We start from the raw sequence: 26,117 nt of genomic DNA on the forward strand, positions 1-26,117 counted from the left end.
TACATACTAGTCTTTGCTGTTGCATGAAAGTGTAGTGTAAAGAGTACTTTCGGGTGAGACGCTGATATGTGGTCAACAGTTATAGGTATAGCCTGAAATCCTACTACTAATCATCATTCACTACTTTTAAAATAGTTTTAGTCACATTAAAATCACAGTAAAAGCTTATTTCAGCTGCGCCCTGATTTACAAAAACTGTCAAATCATAAACACAGAAAGTTCAATAGATGGATGTTCAAAAGAAACCATGTATGACTGAAGCAGCATGTAAGTATGGATTTAAATAATATCAAAAGAAATGAAAGGAAAATACAACAGAGAAGTCAATAGATAAAATAAAATATGACAAAGTAAACTGCAAAAAATAAATAAAATAATAATAAATGTCTAAAATATGTTGTTTATTAGTTTATACTTCATTTTGATAGTATCGGCCCTCCATATAAATATCTTTTGTATGCCAAATTTTAAATTTATGAGCAGGGAAGCGTCCATCTTAATCACAATGATGTCTTGGCAAGTCTTTGGATACCTCAAGGTAAATTCAGCTGTTACTGGCCTGAGGACGCTTTGTAACAATAACAGTAATGACATCACTACTGAAAACAAAAACAACAACAGTCATTTTCACGGTTTTATTCCAACAACAACAGTGCCAAAAAAAATTGCACAGTTTGTTCATTTACAGTCACGTCAGATAAAAATGTGAGAGATATAAAAACATCAAAGCGACTGATTTTGACACACCGACACAGAAACCTGAGGATTAAATACTCGTCCACGCCAGAGCCTCTTCAGAAAACGTGAATAAACAAAACAAGACGTTTCCAACTGCCTGATATATGAGCACGTGTTAGAGGACTAACTAGTTCTGCACAACGAGGACCAGCTAGCAGGAGGTTACAGGTATTAAAGTCACTGTAGGCAGAAGCAAGATAAGTGGAACCACTGAACTGTAAAGCACTTATAGACTGCAGTAAGAACATTTCATATCACCAGGTAAACACTGTTAAACATCACGAGTTTGTACAGAAGATGATTATGAATAAAAACAATCAGCTGTCTCTGATATTGTTACTTTGGCTGTCACTTCACACACGTCAGCAAAAGGAGATCAAGGATGTGTCATTTAAAGGTTTTTGTCTTTGTTCTGGGAAATACGACTAAAACTTTCACCACCAGGGGGCAGCAGTTTACCAGCCTTTTCCTTGGCTGCCACTGTAAATAGGAATGTGCATTTTATTGATTAAATGCAAGGTTACACTAACTCGCTGCTCCATCTTTTGGTACATACATGAAAGTACAGCCAGGCCACAGTTCAGCTTCACTTCATATCTCTTCAGCACAATACAGATAAAATCAAAGTTTCTGCAAATGCTGATAACTTTAAACACTTGAATTTACAGTAAGTACCAGTGAAATGGCTGATTTTAAATTGACTGACTTTAAATTACTGCGACATCTTGAAGCCTCTTGTCTGTTTTTAGGGGTAAAAGCAGCTCGAGTTTTGGCAGCTGCACAAAGGATGTTTCCAGAGATCAATCAGAGTGAGTGTCACCTTGGGAGCCAGAGAAGCAAGCTCATTAAAAAAAAGAAAGAAAGATGCAGTGGGATGCAGAAGTCTGGTGAAAACTTCTCTTACTGTGGTTCAGTTCAGCAAGAAGACAAACTGATCTCTGAAACTGAAATTATAACAAATCTTTCTGGACAATGAAAACTACACCTTGCAAACGACTTGACCTCTATTTAACTTTTACTAATGCTTCAAACCTCAATGAGCATCTTTAGAGTCCTAATGAAAGGATCGGGTGATGCCATTTTCAAAAGTTCATGAACCGTTTACAACAATCAGCAGGCACGAGCTCCTGTAAGCAGCTACCAGACTTACCAAACATTAAAATAAATGATGCTCAGAAAGCAGGAGAAGCTGGAAGATTACTGAGTGTAATGCAATTAGGAAAAAGCAGATAAGAGGAAGAGGAGAGGTCAAGCTGCTGACTGGAACCCCGGAAGAAAGTAATCCAGTTAAATATGAAAGAAATGTGTCAGTAGCTGGATGAGAAAAAAACAAAACAAAAAACAACAGCTCATATTTTTAGTCGTTCACACAAATTTGCATGCCTAAAAAAATAAATAAATAAAAAAATAAATCACTTTGAACCATTGACTGTAGAAAACAGTCAATGCTTTGAACAGGTTGACATTTAGGATGTTATAAACTGTTATAAACAGTTTTTTTCAAGTCTGCAGCTGTATGACATCATAAAGAGGGGATATCCTAAATTTGGGGACACAGAAGAACCGCCTACCTGCTTTTTCAAATCTGTTGCTAATGAGGGCCTTAAAGGGAGAGGAGTTAAAACAGGCCCAGTATAAGATAAGGAAGAATTATTTTGAACTGTAAATCATGCAAAGCTGCTAAAGAGGAGTCTAAGAATAAAAAATATGAAGTTGGAAATAAGAAAAGGTCCACTTTAACTGCCGATTTGGCTATGATAGGAGACATCGTGGCAGCAGTTCTTGCGCCTATTTTATGCAATTTACACAAATAGAGTTTTTTTTCTGGAGGCTTCCACAGAGGGATTTGGAGGAATAACGTGTCCTTCTCTGCAAAGGTCCTTTTACCTGAACTGAAGCCATGCTGCATATTCATATATGTGACAGATGCTCTACAAAGAGAATGCATCAGTTTGGCATACTGGTTTCAAATGACAGAATTTCAAAATAGAATAAAATAAAATGAGAATTTGATTTCCTGCTTTATTTCAATCCAAATGTTTTAACTTTATTTTGAATGTATTCCAAGAGCTTCATCACATTTTTAAAAAACACAAAACCCACCAAATTTTAAATACCAAAATGTCCCCAGAACAGCAGTTGTCCGTGTGTGGATTACTCGGCGCGAGAGTGCATGTGGAAGGACGTGATCACAGTGAACACCGATACAAGTCACAAGTCTATTTATAGAAAACATAACTCTCATCGCTACTAATTTGTTCTACAAAGTTGTGTTTGCCACCGATTCACAGCGAGGCAGACAACGTGCATCTCAAAGCACTAAAACTATACCAAAAACGCACAAGTGCAGAGAAAAGCTGAACACTTACATCACTGTATAAACTCAAACACACACAGAGACATTCAGTGCAGGTACATTCACATTGGGTACAGCGGTTTCTGCAGAGCGTGTTGACTTCTGACTGTGAGCTCGATTGGTCCCTAAATCTTTAGTATTTAGTTACTACAGAGTCCCACACTTTAAATAAAATGTAAAGAAAACAGTGGAGCTTTGCGAGTGGACACAAAGGAGTGAAAAATGCTTTACATTCAATGTAGGCTTTCAGCCAGCACAAAGCTGCTGAGATCTGAACACAAACTGCTGCTTACACAAGAAAGCAAAAAGGCACAGCAGCAGCAGCAGGACGTAAGACAGAAATAAAATAAGACACTGTTAGTATGGAGGACTGAAGCTGTCAAAATTCATGTACAACAAGGAAATGAATAAAGATCAAATTATAAATGATAAAAAGTAAAGTAAAAAGTTGTACAACCCAGTTAATGAAAAACAAGTGACATTTTGTCACCGTATTGTTTCCCATAATTACATAGTATTTATTTATTTCCATTAAATTTTTTCCTTCCGTTTATCTCCACAAATTTGTTTCTTCATTTCATTTTTATATAGCTTAAGCTGATTTTTTCTTCACAAAAATGTGCTGTCATTCAGATAATTTTCCTTTTTGCCTCCAAACACACAACTTAACTACAAACTAATAACAATGGAAGATTAAATCACAAGTTAAAAATAAAATGAAAAAAAAAATCAATGTTATAAAATGTGCCATAAATTAAGTAATACTTACGTTAATTTTTATGTATTACTTTTAATGCATTTTATAACTTATTTGTTATCTTATTTGTTTATGAATTTATTATTTCAGCATTTTTGGTCCTTCATAATTTTCCACAGAGAAAGGCATGACATGAAATACAAAACTGAAATCTCAGAGCTACCTTCTTATATGCTTGAAGTTGATTTATTTTAGTTACTGAATAAAACATATTCAAGTTAGAGTGACATAGTGACTACAGGCTTAAAGTAGACTCTCTCTGCTTTATTTTCGAGGGGCTGAATAAAAGTAATCTCCAAGCTATTGAGGAATTACACCCAATTTTAGACACATTACCCCATTTCGAACTTGAATATGTTTTGGCCAGCAGCCAAAATAATGTTTGACAACATGTTTCCCTTTTTTTGTTAAGTAATCTTAGAGCACAACACCCACATATTTATCACACAAAAAACATTTTAACTGATTAAACTGATTTAAGGTCCAACGAGTGTGAGTGAAACTGGCTTAAAAATGTAAATTTGGCAACAAAAATTGAACAAAAAGGCAACAAAAAGTCAGGCCTACATGTTATAACATCACTCAAACACACACACACACACACACACACACACACACACACAGAAAACTGTTTTCAGCAATGATAACAGTTTGAAGTAATTGTGGCAACAGAATTTTTCTCTATGACTCTTACCATTCAAAAGCTTCAACATATCAGACGCTCTCTCTTGAGAAACTCCTCATTAAAACAAAAATCTTATTTCTGTCATATTTCCTGTAAAAGGTCTCACTTCATTCATATTTTCAACCCGTATCCATTGTATTCTACTTCACACTCTGTGCAGCTGATGGAGGAAGTAACTAGGGCATTAAATATGTAATAATCCGCAACTGAAAATAGTCCCAAATCAATGCACCATTTACATCTGGTTCACACCAACATTAATGATAATAAACTTTTGTGAGCAGTTTTAGAATATTTACATCCTCAGCAGGAAGCTGAAGGGTTTGTTCTAAAATGAAAAAAAATATGGAAGTCAGGAGGTGCCAAGATAAATAACGTGGGGTTGATTTGATTTTTTTTCCGCTGACAGTGCAAAACACAAAACCGCTCTATCCTCTCGTTGTTAAATTGTTAAAATCCAAATCCACAAAAGTTCTTTCATGTTATCTTTTTTTAACGTTTCAAATATGAAATGAAAACAAACTTCAACCAACACTCAAACATAAGATAAATACTAAACCCAACACAACACCAGCAAAAAGCAAATTCTTCTTCCAATCCCAGGATTTAAGGCCCAGATATCACAGAGAACGTACACAGAAACAACACACTGCCTCAAAACACCAACAACCACACCTGATATAGAATGAACATGTGATTGTATGCGCATAATGAAATATTTATGATTTGCTCCACCTTAAAATGCTAATTTTTTTCTGCTTAGCATTCGTCTCTCAAACACCTTGGTATTTTGGTCTAACTTACTTTTAACCCGTCAATGGGATCACAGCCAGTTTGGCATATAGAGATTTCTGAACACGTTTTACAGCGATGCCTTTAAAGTGCTCACTTCCTTCTCAAAATGTCATGTAATATTATTTTTTTAAAAAGCAAAAAAAACCAAACCCCTAAACAATCTGACTCCTGCAGGGATAAATTTGTTCTACAGAGGACTGAAACTGCCAAAATTAAAGCAGAATATAAAAATGAATGCCCAGTTGATATGTAGATCAGTTGACTTCTGACCTCGAGTTCGAGCTCACTGAGATTCAAACTTGTCCGAGATTTTCAGTAGGTGAATCTATGGCATCGATTTCAGTATCATATGTCGTACCCACAAACTTGGGTGTCCACATTGCCCGCTTGCCCCGTGGTGTGACAGCAACACCCCATCAGCGAATTGGAAAAAGTAAGATATGGGAAATTAAAATAGAAATTTCAATTTACTTTGTTATAAATTAATTAGTGTGTATGTGCGTTATATTCGCTTTAGGCATTTAATATAATTTTAATTCAGTTACAGATTTACACATTTATTATTTTAGCAGTTTCGATCCTCCATATTTTTGAAAATCCAGTGAAAATTCTTTTAGTTTGTTTAGTTTCTTTCACTCCTACCTCATGAGCTCCCCCTGCTGTACCCCTCCCTGAATTGCAGCTAAACTTTTTAAAATCAGACAAACAGGAAGTAGAATGTCTCTTATTGATCGGCTGTAGTAGAGATCATGGAGATTCAGACTTTCTCTGGATAACAAGATGCCCCCAAACCTGCACGTGTACACAAGCCTTCCTCAGTGCAACCCTTCATTTTGCAGCCACCGTCAATATTGTGCATCAAATAAGTGAGAACACGCCTGCTTTGGATTTCTCTAACGGAATAAATGTAATACTCTGCCTCTGGTTTAGAGGCTGTACTACGAAAGTGAGCAGGTAACAGTTAGAGCTGTAAGTCGTTGCTAAGCAGTAGGCAGTGTAGGAGTTTACAGCACAGTGACCACAGTGAACAACGCCACTGTTGACACCAGAAACAACATCATGTTATAACAGTAACACCCTGTCCACAGTCTCTCATATCAGAAGCTTCACTGGTTGTGGAGCTGGCGCTCCCTGAAGGCAGAGCTATAGATATACAGAGTAAGGCAAACATGGTTTCAGGACAATCCAACAGAGCCATCTTTGCACCAAATGCTCCGAGGCCATTACACCCTCTCTTTTTAAAACGCCCTGTGTAATCACCACGGAGCCTTTAGTGCTAACAGTGAGCAGGAAGTTAACCAGGCTATGTATGTCTATGGCTCCGCTCCATAGCAGCCCGGTACAGAAAGTCCTCAACCAGCCTCAGAGAGTCAGGCTGCGACTTAAGAAGAGGCATGTTATGGTGGAGATGGAGACTGAAACCAGCCCGGTGCTGTCAGAGGAGACAGCACAAGGCCAGTGGGACGAGTGACGCCAACAGGAAGTAGGTGATTCTGTAGAGGTGAAGAGGAGAGAAAGTCACCATGATGATGGCCAAGGGGAGAGGGAGGCAGGAGGTCAGAGGCAGCAGTTTACTGAAAAACATGAAGAACAAGTTACCTGTTAGCATGAAGGACCTCACTGGGAATGTGTGTGCTGGGCAGGTGTGCTCCTACCTGTTGCTGAGCTTTAAAGTGTTGCAGTTAATAAGCAGCATGTAGACAAAAATTAGAGGCACGATGTATGGCCAGCAAGGGTCGGGATTCAGCTGGGTGGAATACCTGCACAGGTTTAACAGAGAGCGTTAATATGGAACTCCTTATCCTAATGATCACACTCTGTACCTCTGTGTTTATTTAACCATACAGTTCCCATATTTTTATAAAGTCTAGACATTTAGGTATTTAATGCAAATAACCAAGTAGGTGCACTCTGCATTATTTTTAATATAATAAATGGTAATTTAAGTGAATTTACAGGGAAAATCCAAACGATGTGACGATTTCTGCCCTGAGCTTCGCCTCCGTGATTCTCATACACACATTTACCCGTCAAATGCTTCTCTGTGTGCAAGGAAGCTAGTTTAGGGTACAGTAGTGGAGCTGCAAGCATAAAATGTGCCACTTTATATATAAAAAATAATAACTTCAGGCTTATTTACTAAAAAACTAAACTGTTTCTGTTATTTCAGAGACAGGCAGCTTGGTAAAGTCCTTCACTCGACTGAACACTTTGTATTTTGTCAAGCGTAATAATAAAAAATGATTTATGCAGTCCTATTTATCTCTCGGCCTCTTCCGCACACACTGAGTCATAACAGTTTGCTCCCTCAGCTGTCTGCTTGAAGCCAGAGCAGCAGCTGTGTGATCATGGGCGAACTTCGGGTAGACTTCCTTTGTAAATCAGACACTCTACTGGAGACTGCTGTAGTCATTCTGCTACTGCACATGTGCGTTAAAACAAACATACTGCATGGTTAGGATCTTTTTATCAACTGTGAGGTTCAGAGAAATTAACGCTGATGTGCAGAGCAGCATCTTTCTCTCACATACCTCAGGTTACGGATCCAGTGGATGAGCGAGGGACCGCTGAGCATGACGGGCAGCGTGAAAAGCGCTGACAGGCAGAGGTGGAGCTGCAGGTCATCCCTCACCTCCTGCAGGGCGCACTCCGACAGCAAGGGGGCGCCGCTGATTTCTTTAGACTTGCTCAAGCATTCGGGATCGATGCCATTCTCAGCTTCTTTGTGCTTCCGGGGAGCCTGGAAAGACACCAGAGGAGATGAATCAGACAAAGCTCGGTTTATAACAGTTTGGCAAAATGTATTTAAATAAGTCACTCACTCACTCACTCACTCAATCGCTGCAGCAAAATTAAGTACGGTTACAGCCTGATATGAAAGAAAAATGAAAATCTTACAAAATAAATGTTAGTTAAACCTGAACATCTTACCAGATTCAACATGTGTCTCAAAGATCTTTCTGTCATCTGCAGCCTCAGAACCTGAGAGCAACAAACAAACACAAACAGCAGCTCAGCTGAAACTTCAAAACAGAGTTTGTTTCCACAGAGCCAGTCCATGCTACACCCATGGCTTCTGCACCACTTCAAAAATAAATAAATTAATACAATTCATGGTTTTTAAATATCTATTTAAGAACATAAAATATACACTAGAAAATCTGTTTGCTTTGGTGTTTGGCCAAGACAAAGATGAACTGAATACTCCTGAGAAAGTCTCATGAAAAACCCAAAAGCTTTAAAACCTGATTCACAAAATTTACCTGCCTAGGACTGTTTTTATCTGCTAGTCTTAAACACATAATCAAATTTAAAGTGAATTTATGGTAAATATGAGATATTTTAAGGCTTTATTTTCCTTCATTACAATCTGAATTGCAGGAAGTGTTACCTGCTAAGCAGCTCTGGACAGCAGAATTATAAATAATTTCATTAAATCAATATTCACCCTATAAAGGTGGAACAGGAAGGAGGCAAATATCGACAACGCCCCACAGGAAGTCCCGCCCATAACAGTCAGAGACAGCGTGATGAGGAGCTGGGTTCGCAACCGCAGGGTGCCACAGTCTCTGGAGACAGACGGCCTGCAGATGAAAAGAATTAAAACTCAAGCGAAGAAACAGACAATCAGCCACAGTTTCAAATGTTTGAATGAACCTCGGTACCTGTGCAATGGAGCCAAGACCAACGAGATCAGCCGGATAACGAGTCTGAGCAGAGTGCTGCCCCAGTACGCCACAGCTGCCCCAAAAATATACAGCAGAGGGGAGAGGAGGTGAACCCATTCTTCACCTGGTGCCTCCTCTTCATGAAATGTCGCATCAGGGAAGGTTGGAGGGAGTGTGTCCATAGAGGGGAGGAAAAGCATGGACCAGACCTCCTGAAAGCAGCTACAGCTGTGGGGGGGACAGAAGGGAAAACCATCCTGAGGGGTTTGACTGTTGTATGAAAATGTATCTTAAATTAAAGCAGGAGGCTGAGGCGGTTTTAACCACAGTCAGTTTTTCATGAGGCCAGAAAAGAAAAAAAAACAGCATTCCCACTCAGCTTCATATTAGACTCATTAAGCTTACCTGAGTGCGATGTGCAGAATATACACAGGCAGGTTGACTTTGTGGGGCTGCAGGCCTTTGCCCACCATCTGACTCATGTCTGCAGCTCGCCTTGACTTCAGGATGGAGGACACCTGCCCCCCACAGGTCAGAAGGAGGGTTACAGCTGTGTACACTGGTACCATGTGACCACAGAACCTCAGTATCTGTCAGATAAGATGCCACAGCGTGAATCAAGTTGGTAATTAAAGATGAAAGATTTATTCAAATGCCACGATGCCCCTAATTTCACCGGAATAAATAAAACAAGACAATTCCTACCTGTCCAAGCACCCTGGGTAATGAAGTTCTTATGGAGACCTAAGTCACAGGGTAAATATTTAACAGTTTGTCACAACAAATGTGAAGAAGACTTGACCTTCTTTCTGGTAGCTGCAAGGTAGTACCTTATACTGGCAGTTGGGGGCAGTGTGGAGCTGCAGGAGTGCACCTGAGGTGTTGTCTGGACGACTTGTGTGGAGCATCCCTGAGATCTCCGTCACTGATGGCACGCTGGCAGACAGATCACATCAATCATGACAGATTAAAAGAAAAGCTACTCATCATAGGTCAAAAATAGTTCTTGTTTTACTGATACTAGTCTAAGTCAAGCCCCTCAGCTCATCCTCTGTCTCTAACAAGCAGATGTAAAACCTCCTCTTTAAGTAAACTTTATTTTGATTGGCTGCCCCTCCCAAACAGAAGGTTGAAACTGCAGGTGGGTCAGGCTTCTGCGCTCCGGCAGGACCCCAGTGGGAAATTCGATCTTACTGACATCAGACGGGCCAAAATGTAGAGGGAAAATAAAAGCATTTGGCTCACCATGGTTACTTAAACATAGTCTCTAAGAATAACTTCAGTAACTCACCTGACTGTGGTTAAAGAATCCTCTCGAAACCATGGCACTTTTATCCTGTACACGCTCGGCAATCTGTCTGCAGACACACAGTCAGTCACCAGTATTACATTACAGCATGAGCACATGAGCCTCTTTATCCAACAACACACTCACCTTTCTGTACTTTGCATTGGCTTGCAACATTAATTCTGAAAGCCTGATAGACCTGGAGACACAGAGGAGTTTTAAATTTAGCCGAAACAGGGAAGCTGATCCTGACTAGAACCTGAGGACACAGTGAAAGCTACCTGGTGAAAGTGTTGGAGCTCGATGGTGTGAAGAAGTCCAGAGGAGTTAATGGTAACATCACTCGAGGTCAAACCTAAAAACCCAAATAACAATTACTGAAAAGAACCCTTTTTTTTGTTTGTTGGTGAATTGGTTTTACTAGATTACTCACCGAAGGACAGGACATGCGGCACTGCGACAGACAGAGTCTGAGATTCTTCTCTTTGCCACTCACACTCCACTGTGAACTGCAGAACATACAGACACACAAACCTTAACAAGCTCTTTAAAAAAAAGGGGGTTTGTTTGTTTGGCTTCTTCCTCTTCTGGTCTCTGATGTTGGGTAGTCTCAGGCTGATCACAGATCAGGTCAGAATCAGCATGTAACATACAACTGGACCACCTCCATCACTGCTTTTGGTTTAGTTGAGAGAGCCTTGCCCAAGTTGAGCGAGCAGGACGCAGCACACATCATATCCATTTGCTCACAGTAAATTTACAGCACAATAACATCTGCGGGCTAAACTGGACATCACATAGACTTTACACTATGGAACTAGGAGGTTAAAGCTAGTCTGAGCAGAATTTGTGAACCATTTTATTTTCACCTCTGTTAGGTTTAAAAGGGTAAAAGGAGTGAAAACAGCTTCAGCCTTTTATAGATCAGAAAAAACTTTAAATCCTTTGATGCCACTGTGGACTTGTGCACACTGACCACAAACACTCATGACTAAACTCAGCTATTCTTAGGAAAGCTGTGTACAAAATCTACAGCCAGAAAGATGATCTGCAGGTTCAAGTTTAAATAAAACAAGCCAACACTGGTCTCCTCATTTCAAATATAGGTTATGGAAGTAGAAGTAAAACAATGGTAAACGAACCAGAACATTTTTACTGCAGGTTAATCTGAAAGTACTGAGTCATTGTTTAGTTTGAAGTACCTGTTTGCCATTGAGGTTTGAGGCTGAGACAAACAGATGAGTAAAAGACGACAAGTCACTGAGCCTCAGAGTCAGGACCTGAGGAGGAAGACAGACTGTTAGGATGGCTGATGGGACAAAGACTGAACTGGATGGAGTCTCTTTTAGACGATAGTTACCTTGTAGGGAGGCAAAAGCTCAGTTCCCTTAGACAGATCCACTGCATACACACTGGAGGAAAAGGGACATAAAAGAAACAGAAATAAATAATTGTGTAACACATCCACAAACTCCATCAGATTTATCACGTTGGAGAAAAATATTAAAGATGCTTATTGAGAATAAAGGTGGTGGGAAAAGCTTGACATTAATGATATTCTTACCATGATGAGCCATTCTTTTGCAAACAGCCGTACACCCAGCTGGTCATCTCCTGTTGGACGATAAATCAGAATCTCTTTTCACTTGGTTTAAAATTTGAAAAGAAATTCTTGGTTCTCCTGCACTAAATATGAAGCATTTAGCCTTAACTCTTACACATGTTAATATGATCAAGCTCTTACAGCTCAAAAACAAAAGGTAATAACGTGAACACAGCCGTGCTGAAAACTCACCAGGTTGTTGCTCCGGCAGTAGAAATGGCTGTAGGCTTTCCTGCGACTCGACAGGGCAAACAGGAAGAACTTGGGTTGTCCTTCCTGTACAAACAGAGAGCAAAAACACTTAGGATTACTGTAATCACTTTGTTTGTTTTGTCAGAATAATTAGTGAAATAATCAATAATCCTGTTTTGAAGCCTCGAGCGGATGCGACACGTGGCTTTAACTGAGCCATTGTTTATGGGACGCTACACACTCACACAGCAGATACTCTTCAAGCACAGTGTAGTCACACCGTAAAGCACAGCCTGATTTATTATCTTATTTTTATTTATTTTTAATGAGACGATAATTGATAAAATGAACATTGTGTTATAATCGATAATACTTAACTAGCACTTGTAATCAGAGATGGGCAGTAACGCGAACGCGTTACTGTAATCCGATTACTTTTTTCAAGTAACAAGTAAAGTAAGGGATTACCATTGCAAAAACAGTAATTAGATTACTGTTACTTTCCCGTAAGCACGCTGCGTTACTGCGTTACTAAAACCGTGATTTTTTTGCAGAATGTCTCATGACAGTGACGTAAGCGAGTGCAACGTTCGTGACAACAGCTGTGTGCAGATCAACAATGGATGATATATCGAGTGCGGGAGAGAGTATGAGCATGCAGCGTTTAAAGCGTGGAAGTACTGACCTTACTTTGAGTCTGATTCCGTAAAAAGTGTCAAAAACATTAGCGTCTGCTGTTCACTGCGTGGGAAGAAAACTTGTTTTTACAGCGAAAAAAAACCCCTTAACTTCCGAGCAAGTGCCGAGTGCGCTACCACGGAATTAGAAATTCACAGAGAAACTCGTAGATTCTTCCACTGACCGCTGCGGCACACCTGCACCAGGGCAAACATCCGCCTGCTAATACAGGTGAAAATAGAGCAACAGGACCGCTGGGTCTTTGATTTTATTTATTTTCTGCTGTGTTTCACTTGCATTTATTTGAAAGACTGAGTGTAAAAACAGAAAAATATTTTATTTTATGTGCTGGAATGTGCAGAAAATAGGTTTAAATGTTAAACAAATTTCTTCCAGTCAGAGAATGTTGCATATAATTTAATTTTTGCTTGATGCATAAAGTTAAAAGATTAAAACTAATAAAACCAAGTTTTAAGAGACTTTTCCATTTGATTACATTTTGTATGATGGATTATGCAGAAAAAGTAGAATTGGGCTGAAAGATCTATCGCTTTATCACCTATTCAGGTTGTAAATCGTGTTTTTAAAAAGTAACTAAGTAACTAGGTAATTAATTACTTTTGAAAATAAGTAATCAGTAATGGGATTACTTTTTTGGGGAAGTAATCAGTAATTAGTTACTGATTACTTTTTTCAAGTAACTTGACCAACACTGCTTGTAATCACAAACAATGAATCAGGAACGTGATTACTGACTATTATCATTTCTATACAATCAGAATTCTTTGTGAAACAGGAGGACCCGCCCCCTCGTGGCCTTTAAGCACTACTGCACTCGTTTCAAGTGCAGTAAGCTATGTCCATCTTTTTCATACAGTCTATGGATTAGATATCACTCCAGATGGGTGAGGCTCTATTGTACCTTTGGTGTGCTGTAAGCCAGACGAAGTGTGTTAACTTCACTCCATGCATCAGGAAGATCTGGAAAAGAAAACAAACAAACAACAGGACACCGATCTTAGTGATTCATCATTGGTGCACAGTGAGGTACAGTGAAACTTTGGATGCAAGTGTACTGTACTGTCGCCATGAACCATAAAGAAGAGATGGAGACCTGAGATGGAGACTGGCGTGTCTTGAGTTTCTCCGGGCAACCTCACAGGGTGTTTAATGAAATGATGGTTCAGCACAGCTAACTTCTTCTCAGAGTTTTCTGTGAACTGTTAAGAATAAACTGATTAAGTTAGGTTGTCAGATTTATTAATTTCCTTTAAATATTCCCATCTCCCAACTCTCTCTGATGGAGGTTTGTCTTTCATGTCTCCTCAGAGGGAAAACACATGTTGTTGCTGTTCACACCTGTCTGGTTTCAGGATCGATGAGATCAAAGAACGTTCTGACAGTGGCGAGAACAAGCTCCTTGCACCTGAAAAACAAAGACACACAAACATAAATAACTTTAGTAATATTTAAATATGGCTCCAAAAAAAAGGAAAAAGTCCTTTACCAGACAATGGACAGATGATCAGTAGACACCCACGTCCTGGGAACTGCCGTTACCTTGGTAAAAACAAGACAAAAAACTTGAAATATAAAAGTACATTTTGCAAAACAGCAGTTAAAAACAACACAAAATGAAAACTTTTCCTTCAAATAGTCCCAAAGTGAGAACAATACCAAAAGGAACCAGAGAAAAAGGACTGAATTGAAACTTTATTCAGGAGCAAACCGTACCACCAGTGACAGCTTGTTCGGGTCTCCTGGAGGACACGGCAGGGAAGTGAGGCCGGAGCGGACCTGGTAGTCACGATAACCACCCCCGACAGACAAAACTGTGACATTCCTGAGCTTGTTTGCCTGGTTAACCCACTTCTGTCTGACTGCAGAGTAGAAATCTGCACACACAGCAACCAAGCAGAGAAAAGAAATGTAGACATCTGTTTACGCTACATAAACGAGTCGAACTGAGCAGGTTTGACCGACTCTTACCGAGCAGGTATGGGTCCAGGGCCAGCACTGGAGCCAGGTGAGGGGAGGCCTGGGTGATGATGAGGCTGACCAGGTTAGTGTTGAAACGAGGCAAAGTGAACAGTGCCCGGGCCACCACTCCTCCCATGGAGTGACCGACGAGCACGACGCTCTGAGGTGGGGTCTTCAGGTGCTGAAGAGATAAAAACCAGCAAAATATTCAAGTCTTCTGGCGTGTGGAGAGTTTAACTTAGTTTCCCTTTCATTTAAATTTGACATTAGGTGAAGACTGGTTATAATCTCTCTCTCCCTGTCACTTGAAGTAACCCAGTCTGATATTCAAGGCCTAACCTTGTACAGCCTCAGGATGGCCTTGATGCTCTCATGCAGGAAATGTGTCTGCCTGAGCAAACTGCCGCCGTAAAGCGCCACCAGCTCCTCATTGAAGTCCACAGTGAACACGTTGAAGTGGAGACCTCCCTCCATGGTTTCAGCCTTCCTCAAAGCGACTGAGCCCAGAGATCGAGCTTCAACAACAGAAGAACACAGATGGTGTTAAATCAGTGTGCATTAAACTGAATGATGTGGTGCAGCTGTTGGGTCAGTACTACTTGTTAGCTATCCAGCGTCATCTGATTAGATAAATCTCTGCTAGTTATTTATAATTTTATTTTTTCAGACTTTGGATTATTGATAAAAGTGATCATGGAAGCCAGAAAATGGAAGCAGGAGAAGAAATGTTGAGGAATACTGCACGCAGGGCAGCAAAAATCCACCAGAGTAACAGCAAAATCTGTTTGTATTCACAGGAATAAAAGCGGGGGCGTTCCCCTCCTACACACAGCTGGTGCAAAGAACGGATGGCCACCATCATCTCAGAAAGAAGTTGCATCAATAAGAGTTATTAGTTAGAAGGAATATTGAAATTACCAGAAGATTCCAGGTTAGAATTCTCCAAGAATTCCCCCAGAATTAAAAATCTAATATACAATAAATTATATTATAAAATGCGATGCACATTTATTCTTAAACCATTAAAAAGTATATTCACCTACAAACTGCATTTTATTTATTGGCTTAGCATTGCAGGTTTGAGCAAATTCTACTTAGCAAGAGTAAACAGCACATGTGCTGAGGACTATTTCCACTCACAGGTTTATTTCTGATTAAACTACAGTGAGTGAGTTCATGATACTGAGAGAAGTACAGCAGTGAGGCTCGGTGATGCGTTTAAAATGCCATAATAACGACAAAGCAAAAAAAACAGACCAAACTGGGAAAACGTGCTTAAACCAGTTTTTCATGATGAATAGATTACAAAAACACACTGAGGTATTCTGATCTACACGATAATGCAAAAACCTTTGAGCATCTACTTAAAGTTAAAAAACTGAATGCTTGTGTTCCAAATTATGAGTTTTTATTCGAAACCAGGGATGTACATGGTATACCACAACACTGCAAACCGGCTTCAAGACCCATCAACCTAATTAAGAAAGTACATAAGTTAATACTGACATGACTTAGTAACTTGGGGGTGGAAGCATCACAAGTTATTGTTGACCAACTTAATTTATTGCTTGCTTTAAACGATGATACATAATCACCCCAGAATTCCCAACACTTTTCCTTTTCCTGTCTTCAATTAAATGTCAGTTTCTACACCACATAAATGTTGTGGACTATATGAATCCAGTCCTCGAGTGAAGGTGAGACCTTCAGCAACTATTTTTTGTGAGAGCTTTGTTACAAGAAAATGTTCAGAGATTTGTTTTAAAATCCATCTCTGAATTCTTTTTTTCTTCATAAATATATTTGCTCATTTTATACGACTACAAAAACAAAATAAAAACCTCCTAGTAAAAACAAACAAACAAACACACCATCCAATTCAATTCAGTTTTATTTATATAGCATCAAATCACAAAAGCAGTTGCCTCAAGATGGTTTATATTGGAAGATAAAGACACTACTGAATGAATGAGTGAAACACCCAAAGAAACCCCTTTGAGCAACCAAATGGCAACAGTGGGAAAGAAAAACTGCTTTTTAACAGGAAGAAACCTCCAGCAGGCTCAGGGAGGAGCAGCTGTCTGACAATCCATATTCACAACAGTATGGAAACAGATCATACAGCGGTGGTCTGAAACAGTTTTTTATGCTATTACACCTTTACAAAACCTCCCACCAGTTTTCTATTCAGGTTAAATTTATGCTTTTAAAAGTTTTTATGTGATGCTCCTCTTAGTGAGTTGGGGGCTGTGAGCTACTCTTGATGACAACTGGCTGAGCAGAGAGAGACTGTCCCACATCATACCAACTTTTGGTTTTGCAGTTTTTTCCCCTGTGTCAGAGTATAAATACATGGGAGGAGGTAGTTTTAGACCACGCGATTCCCTGGTCTCTTAACGAGGAATGTCATTTGTTGGAAAAGAAAACAGCCCTCGGTTTTACAGCGCAAGACACAACACTAACTTTGGACATTTTAACCCCTCATGTGCAAAAAGCAAGTATCCCAAAACAAAAAATTTCAGGGGGGGGGGGGTTTCAGCCAGAAATGACTCAACAAAAGCTTGATGTCCTCTGTTTCTCCTTTGTCTTTGCTGTAGCACAAAACTTAACTTCTCAGTTTTTTTCCCCACTCCTTCAAGATAACTTAAATGTAAGCACTGGACCATTATTAGCTTTGCACTCTTACCTTGTTTATAACTTCCGGCATTTCCAGGCAGAAAAAGCACGGGGGCGCCGGTGAGTTTGAGCGCTCGGGTCTCCTGGGCGTAGACACCCTCTCCGTACAGGTAGAGCCCGTACGCCGGGTACAGTCTGGCCACACGGCGAGGCAGCGCCACACGCTGAAACCACACGGAGAGCGGTTAGGAGGCAAAAACTCACACAGCTCATTAGTCTGCTGTCACAGTTACATCACAAAGAGCTCGCTATAAAGCAACTCCAGCTGAGCCTACATGTAATCTACAGCTGATTTACTCCAAGCACCTATGCAAACACTGAGCATGAGTACAGCTTAATGTTTGAAAGTGACAAATATTCTGTAACACTAGCTTTTTGTATTGACCATTAAGGCAATAATTGTGTTGGGGAGGTGGGATGGTTGAACTGAACTGAAGTATGGACAGTAAGGAGTTGAAATTTTATATAAGTACTATTAAAAAGTCAATTTTTTCCCTAGAAAATTTTAAAAGGAAAATCTGGGATTGTCACGTACGAGTCATTTGGAAAGCTGCAGTATTTCAAAACACTAACTCTCATTTTAGTTTGACACTCAGATGAAATGCCCAACGACCATAAGAAATAAATAAGTTTACTTGGTTTTTATGGAAGACCCAAAGTGTCAAAATTAAAAATCCTCAAATGACTAATAAAAACAAAGAAAGAAAACAACTTACTGACTGCTTCTTTATTCATTTACCTTTGAATTTACGACCTTGTCTATTTAAAATTTGACATGTTTTTAAGGTGTAGCATGATTTAAAAACAATTTACGGTCATCTATCATTTTCTTAAACCTGTTTATTTCCATATTTCCTTTTCAACTGAAATGTACTTATTGACCCCCTAACCTAAAAACTAACCTGTTTATTGGGACAATAGAGGCACTTTAATTTTATAAGACAAAGACTTCTGATCCAAGCTGTAAAAACATTATAATAACCAAATTTTTAGGGACAAAGAAATACTAGATTGAATGCCCGTCTAAAAAATTGAGGTTTATTGATATGACATCATTAAACCAAAGGGGATGCGCCTGAGTGCATTTTATTTTATGGCCATATGTGATATCAATTTGAGGGCTTTGTGTCTAAATGAGACGTTTCTAAATGTCTTAGCTATCAAAAGGGGGATTTTATTGAAAGTAAATAGATACATTTTATATTAGCTGACTTATAAACTGTGTTAATACTTGGTAACAATGTCTCATTAACATTGTCATTCTGGAATCAGAAGTAAATTTCAGCTGTTTTGTTATCTTTTTACATTTCTTCATGAATTTCTGTTTCATGAAATGAACAAGGGCGATGTCCTTCAAAGTGTCACCTCTTCACCTGCCGTTTGATCGACACTCGGCTCATGACAGAAATGGCCTCCTCAAGTCGGGGGATTAGCGAGCTGAAAATAAAGCTGTCAGTCAGGAGCATTTACTTTGATGTTTTAAATAAAGTAACCGTGCATGTGATGTCTCATGGTGGGATATTGTAGCAGTTATTTTCAGACATATACACACCTGCTGACCTTTCAAAATAAGAGCAAAGAGACTGTCTAAAAGAAAACTCCTTACAGACAGTTTTGAAATAAGATCATTTTTCAAAAGAAGTTAATAATATATCTGGGAAGCATATGTGAGATATGTCAAAACCAAGTGGCAAAAACACTGAGCCAACACAAAAATACTACAACATGCAGTTCCTCTAATGTCCACTAGATGCTCTAATTGTGTCCCCATTGACTCTAGTGTTAAATTGTCCACCTTTAAAGCAGAAATAAAGATGTTTACAGCTTGTCAATAGATAATTTCTTCCTTCAACAACTGTACTGGGTGAAATTTTTTAACTCAACTGTTCTCATTTTTTGAAGCCTTAACATTAAGGGCGTGGCCAGTTTGACTGTTCGGTGTGCCAGTATAGACAGCTGTAGCTGACAGCTGGCTGGTAGGCCTCACTTCTGCTAATTTTAGTGACTTAACTGCACTTCTCCACCACGTTTTGCTGCTGGAGCAAGTGCTGTAGCTTTGGTGTCTATTTTATTAGTCCTAGTTGGCAGGTATCTGGGTCTTTGCATTACACCTGTGTAGTTTATGACTTGCTAGTTCATATGCTGGCTTGGACGGGACTCTTGTTTCTGTCTTTCAAGTATTTCAATTGTTAATCCTTTAACACTAAAATTAAACCGAAAGGTACATAAAGGTAAATAAGGTTTTGTTTATTTTTAATTTAAAATTAAATAAATAAAGAAGCAAGTTAACATAGAAATATCTGTTTAGTTTATATCACATCTTTAAATGGATGCATTTGTTTTATTCCTTTTAACATCATATCAATTTATTTTCTGAAGATTTTGTTTTAAATTTTGGCAGTCTTGGACCTCCATACAATTCCGCCCTGCATAGCCCAGAACTCTGTTCCCGATATTCTGTCCATAGTGCACATTAAGCATATCTACATAAAGTGGGACTATTAATCCTTGTTCTCGCTAACAGAACACACACTCCTGAACTGTGTGAACTCAGGATGATGCCCACATGGCGCATGGCCTCCAGCTGTGCCCCACTTCTGGACAGATGAACCCATTAATGCGCATATAGTGGAGAGGAAGGCGACCACTTCAGCTACCTTCACGAGGCTTGGACCTGTGTGCATTTAACCCACTTCCGATATTGTGCAAAGCTGATCTGCAGGTGACCTGCTGAGAGGGGTCAAGCATCAGCAGTTAATTCAAGCTGCATTGATAATAATCCGGCTAACCTAAACCCAAACCTCAGCAAACAAACATTCACACACCTGTCAGGGAGGACATAGGTGTACTGAAAGAGCGACCACACATACCGATAGGGTAGCCACGCACCTGACGTTACTTTCTCGCTCAGGTAACGCTAGCAGCCTTCAGGAACTAGCTTAGAACACACCTGGCAGTCATAAACCAACACTCATTCGCGCTAAAAAAAAAATAAGAAGCCACTTAGGGACACACAACCAGCCTCTGCCTTAAACAGCACACCGAATATACCTGACTGATGGCTGATATGCGGGTCTCTGGAATGCTCTGAGAGCGATAATTAGCTGAGTACTCACCCGATACTCCGGGTATTCAAACATATAGGTCATACTGCATCTGTTCTCCTCGAAGCCTGTCAGCAACTCTCGCAGGCCGACCGCCAGCAGCCCCGCGGCCAAACCGTAAAAAGCCACCGCGGCGAGCTTCATGCTTCCACCGTGAGTGTGGCTTTTAAATTTCACTGCTGTCTGAACTCCACGATTCCATTTTCCTTCTGTTCGTTCCTAGCCAGTCTGTCAGACACCGGCTGAAGCTCACAACAGGAACCACACACCGCACACCCAGAGAGTAGCAGCTCGGCCGGCCAATGGGAGTAAAGCTCTAAATGAAATGGACCAATGGGAGAGCAGATAGGGAGTCACACGTTCCACGCAAGAAACAGCTAAGCTTAGCAGCTTTTGCTAAGTTTTTTTTCTTTTTCTAATTTTATCATCTTGTGTGTTATTAACGGTATTACCATATGTATATATTTTCAAGCAATTAAACATTAGTCAATCTGTGACAATTTCAAAGCTAAAATAATTATTTAAAGTGCAAATTATACAGCATTCATGGCAGCTGCCAACTGGAAAAAATTAAAAGAAAGAAAAAAAAGATATTCTTGAATATACATAACCATAAATTTGAGAAAAAGAAGAATAAAGTAATACATTTATTTTAAAAATATATACCCAAATAATCAAAATGATATAGTTTAATTTCAGTTTAGTTAGAGTTTAATTTTTTTGTCACAGGGGAAACGCATCTTCAGTTTTTCGGTGTGTAAGCTTGGTTCCTTTTTCATTCCAGAAATACCAATACCATTCCCTTTTCCCCCTTGAAAATCTGATTTTATAATCTCAAGACAAAAAACAAACAAACAAACAACAACAACAAAAAAACTTTTTCTTTAATGAGTGTTTGATTTAACACAACAAATCTATCTCAAAATGAATCTCAAATTCATATCTTCTTAAAGTGATTAATTCAAAGTGAAATTCAACATTTCTTTCTAAAGAAAAAACATAAGCATATGTGTGTCTGTGATATTTTTCTCAAGGTGGTGGCGCAGTGGTTAGCACTTTTGCCTCACAGCAAGAATGTCCTCCTGACTGGGCTGTTTCTGTGTGATTGTGTAATTCAGGCCTCTTCCCATGCCCATATGCATGCACACATGCATGGCTTTAACTGCGCATCTAACTAAGAAGTCTTAAGAGTATAATACAAGAATAAGTATAATCTAAGATATGTAATTTGTATGATTTGTAATTTGTATATGTAATATGTAAATGTAACAGATAGAGGAGGTGGAGGTGGTCAACAAGTACAAGTACCTTGGGCTGTGGGTGGACAACAAACTGGACTGGTCATGCAACACAGAGCACCTGTATAAAAAAAGCCCGAAGCCGACTGTACTTCCTCAGGAGGCTGAGGTATTTTAACATCTGCAGGAAGCTCCTGAGGATGTTTTACCAGTCAGTGGTTGCTGGAGTACTTTTCTATGCTGGGGGAGCAGCACAGCAAAGAAGGACTCATCCAGGCTGGAAAAACTGATCAGGAAGGCTGGCTCTGTGGTCGGCATGAAGCTGGACACTGTGGTGACAGTGGCAGAGAAAAGGACACTAAAAAAAATTGCTGGACATTATGGACAATGCTGGGCATCCTCTGCACACGGCCATAAACAACCAGAGGAGTCTGTTCAGTGACAGGTTGCTTCTCCCAAAGACAAGAACCAACAGACTTAAAAACTCATTTGTCCCACACGCCATCAGACTGTTTAACTCCTCTCTAGAGGGGAAAGGGAGGGGAAACGGGAGGACAAAGGAGGGGGGAACAACTAAGCTGTAGTGCCTCTTCACTTCACTGTGCAATACTTTTTGTGCAATACTTTTTGTTAATAGTCAACGGTGCAATAGACTTTAATACTTGAAATGTGCAATTCCCTTGTATCTTATTCCTATTTATTCTATTTATCCGTTTCGTATATTTTATTTATATATGTCTCTGTATTTAAATATGTGTATATATAATATTCTGCTCACGTTCTGTAACTTTTGTCGGTGCTGTGCTATTGGAAACCGAATTTCCCAGAGGAACCCACCCGAGGGATTAATAAAGTTTTATCTTATCTCAACAGCATTACTTAGTTTTTGCCGAGACTATTCTTACAAAGCAGCCTTTAGTGGTTCGGATTTAAGTCTTTGCCGACATGATTCTAATATTTGACACCACATTGGATCCAAATTTGGTGTAGATGAGTGTATCTTGCGACAGAATGGCAACATTGTCTGTTTCTACTCTTTTTTTAGCAACATACCAAAGCGTCCCAATAAATTCAGACTGGCCCGTACTGGGATCGAATCCGCGACCTTGGTTGCCATATTATTAGCACCACACTCTAACCCAGTGGTTCCCAAAGTGTGGGGCCCGCCCCCTAGGGGGGGCGCAGAGCTATTGCAGGGGGGGCGCGGCATGAAAAGGGAAAAAAAAACAAAAACAACGCTTGGACACTGCTAGCACGGGGCGCCCACACAAACGCAAAGCAGGAGATGAAGCATCGCTGAATATGTTTCCAAACCAACTTCATTCTAAGCCAAAGACTAGAAAATATGGTGAAGCATATCCTCCCTTTGGCTTCACCTGCACAAGTGCTGAGGTAGGTCTCCTGCAGAATTAGTTTTCCCTGCATCGGAGGAGCAGCGCTGGGCTGTTCAAATCACGGACAAACAGTATCCCACAGTTGTTTATGTTTTTGAACCCATTTTGTAGAGGGTTTTTTTGAAAAATGTATTGATAGCAATGTTGAACATTATTACACAGGAAAAAAAACAACTACATGTAAAATAATCACACCGTGACGCCTCTGCCTTTCTAAATGGAGGGACAGTAATGGCCTGTATATGTAAGCCTGTAAAACCTGAAGATAGTCAGATTAACAGTAACAGTATTTTGTCTCTATCTGCCATTCTGCAATTCATCTCATGTAAACAATAACGTGGCGCACAGTGTGACGTGAAAAAGGCACATACCTTTGATATTGCGTGAAGAACTCTGTATTCCTTGTCCACACGTAAACGCAAAAAAAAGGAGTTTTAAAAAATCTCCGTTCTCGGTGATTCGATACGCCGTTTACATGTGCCCGAAACAGCTGCGCGTTCAAAAATACCCATGTAGGTGCGGACTGAGCATAAAGAGTTGGTAGTTTATTTTCGTATTTGCTTAATTGTTTAATAAATGTTTGAGGTGTGAAATAAACCGCAATGGAGCAAAATATGGGTGGTGTGGTTGAAGGATGTGTTTGTGTTTGTGCGTGTGCGTGCGCGCGTGCACGTGCGGGGGTGGGGGGGCGCGAACATTTTTCTTGTTAAACAAGGGGGGCCCAGCAAAAAAAGTTTGGGAACCACTGCTCTAACCAACTGAGCTAACCGGCCCTACATACTAACAGTTAACACCTTTGACACACATGACAGGCAAAAGTGAGGGAACCGGGCACCTATGGACACATGGCCGGTTAGCTCAGTTGGTTAGAGCGTGGTGCTAATAACGCCAAGGTCGCGGGTTCGATCCCCGTACGGGCCAGTCTTTTTATTGGCGTATATAATCAAGTTTAAAACCATCGCGCGAGTGTATCAGGCAGCCAAAGTGTTTCTCGGAGCTCCTCTGTCTGAAAGTGAACAACAACAAGAGAATTTAAACACAAGCTCTGACACCTGCAGTCTGATAGATGCCGACAATAATCTAAGTATAGAGAATGTTTCAAGTGCAGTACTTAATTGCACTGTGGCTCATACAGGGTTTTAGATTGTTTTCTGTAAAGTGAGCGCAATACGAATTATTCTTGCCTGCTTGCTTTAGTGACAGTGTCCTTGGCATGTGTGGACTGTACAGGGAGTGCAGAATTATTAGGCAAATGAGTATTTTGTCCACATCATCCTCTTCATGCATGTTGTCTTACTCCAAGCTGTATAGGCTCGAAAGCCTACTACCAATTAAGCATATTAGGTGATGTGCATCTCTGTAATGAGAAGGGGTGTGGTCTAATGACATCAACACCCTATATCAGGTGTGCATAATTATTAGGCAACTTCCTTTCCTTTGGCAAAATGGGTCAAAAGAAGGACTTGACAGGCTCAGAAAAGTCAAAAATAGTGAGATATCTTGCAGAGGGATGCAGCAGTCTTAAAATTGCAAAGCTTCTGAAGCGTGATCATCGAACAATCAAGCGTTTCATTCAAAATAGTCAACAGGGTCGCAAGAAGCGTGTGGAAAAACCAAGGCGCAAAATAACTGCCCATGAACTGAGAAAAGTCAAGCGTGCAGCTGCCAAGATGCCACTTGCCACCAGTTTGGCCATATTTCAGAGCTGCAACATCACTGGAGTGCCCAAAAGCACAAGGTGTCCAATACTCAGAGACATGGCCAAGGTAAGAAAGGCTGAAAGACGACCACCACTGAACAAGACACACAAGCTGAAACGTCAAGACTGGGCCAAGAAATATCTCAAGACTGATTTTTCTAAGGTTTTATGGACTGCTGAAATGAGAGTGAGTCTTGATGGGCCAGATGGATGGGCCCGTGGCTGGATTGGTAAAGGGCAGAGAGCTCCAGTCCGACTCAGACGCCAGCAAGGTGGAGGTGGAGTACTGGTTTGGGCTGGTATCATCAAAGATGAGCTTGTGGGGCCTTTTCGGGTTGAGGATGGAGTCAAGCTCAACTCCCAGTCCTACTGCCAGTTTCTGGAAGACACCTTCAAGCAGTGGTACAGGAAGAAGTCTGCATCCTTCAAGAAAAACATGATTTTTATGCAGGACAATGCTCCATCACACGTGTCCAAGTACTCCACAGCGTGGCTGGCAAGAAAGGTATATAAAAGAAGAAAAACTAATGACATGGCCTCCTTGTTCACCTGATCTGAACCCCATTGAGAACCTGTGGTCCATCATCAAATGTGAGATTCACAAGGAGGGAAAACAGTACACCTCTCTGAACAGTGTCTGGGAGGCTGTGGTTGCTGCTGCACGCAATGTTGATGGTGAACAGATCAAAACACTGACAGAATCCATGGATGGCAGGCTTTTGAGTGTCCTTGCAAAGAAAGGTGGCTATATTGGTCGCTGATTTGTTTTTGTTTTGTTTTTGAATGTCAGAAATGTATATTTGTGAATGTGGAGATGTTATATTGGTTTCACTGGTAAAATAAATAATTGAAATGGGTATATATTTGTTTTTGTTAAGTTGCCTAATAATTATGCACAGTAATAGTCACCTGCACACACAGATATCCCCTAAAATAGCTAAAACTAAAACAAACTAAAACTACTTCCAAAACATTCAGCTTTGATATTAATGAGTTTTTGGGTTCATTGAGAACATGGTTGTTGTTCAATAATAAAATTATTCCTCAAAAATACAACTTGCCTAATAATTCTGCACTCCCCGTATTAACTCTGCTATACTTTTGAAGCAGAAAAATTTAAAACATGTTAATAATTAAATTAAAATCTATATACATCATAACAAATATATGAAAAAAATCTAGAAAAATAAAATGTTTTACTAATTCTGAGATTAAAATCACAAATTTATAAGAAAAACTTAAAATTTTTCTTATATAAAGATTTCA

At 39.8% G+C, this 26,117-nt stretch overlaps 1 protein-coding gene and 1 non-coding gene across 2 annotated transcripts; one reads left to right on the forward strand and one right to left on the reverse strand.

Annotated features, from left to right (window-relative positions):
- Positions 1–621: 621 nt before the first annotated feature.
- pgap1 (post-GPI attachment to proteins inositol deacylase 1) lies at positions 622–20,787 on the reverse strand. The gene is made up of 26 exons (XM_031726084.2): positions 20,533–20,787; positions 17,427–17,580; positions 15,080–15,255; positions 14,750–14,921; positions 14,495–14,655; positions 14,268–14,320; positions 14,120–14,186; positions 13,875–13,980; positions 13,683–13,741; positions 12,083–12,166; positions 11,852–11,901; positions 11,648–11,699; positions 11,490–11,567; positions 10,721–10,796; positions 10,569–10,642; positions 10,435–10,486; positions 10,291–10,357; positions 9,830–9,935; positions 9,705–9,743; positions 9,405–9,589; positions 8,997–9,227; positions 8,780–8,915; positions 8,263–8,313; positions 7,863–8,071; positions 6,987–7,091; positions 622–6,905 (listed from the first exon to the last, which is right to left on the reverse strand). Exons 1-26 carry the CDS (start codon positions 20,662–20,664, stop codon positions 6,767–6,769), a joined length of 2,814 nt encoding a protein of 937 aa, XP_031581944.1. The 5' UTR covers positions 20,665–20,787; the 3' UTR covers positions 622–6,766.
- Positions 20,788–23,999: 3,212 nt separating this feature from the next.
- On the forward strand, positions 24,000–24,073 carry trnai-aau. Its single transcript has one exon. It is a non-coding gene; the product is annotated as a tRNA-Ile (tRNA).
- The last annotated feature ends 2,044 nt before the right edge of the window (positions 24,074–26,117 follow it).

Source organism: Oreochromis aureus, linkage group 16, assembly GCF_013358895.1.
Source record: "Oreochromis aureus strain Israel breed Guangdong linkage group 16, ZZ_aureus, whole genome shotgun sequence".
Lineage (NCBI taxonomy): Eukaryota > Metazoa > Chordata > Actinopteri > Cichliformes > Cichlidae > Oreochromis > Oreochromis aureus.

Coding starts and splice junctions, on each gene's coding strand:
- pgap1 (XM_031726084.2), bottom strand. CDS start 20,664: ATGAAGCTCGCCGCGGTGGCTTTTTACGGTTTGGCCGCGGGGCTGCTG. Junction 14,922..15,079: donor CCATCCTGAGGCTGTACAAG/GTTAGGCCTTGA, acceptor TTATCTCTTCAG/CACCTGAAGACCCCACCTCA. Junction 8,916..8,996: donor GTCTTGGCTCCATTGCACAG/GTACCGAGGTTC, acceptor TTTCATCTGCAG/GCCGTCTGTCTCCAGAGACT.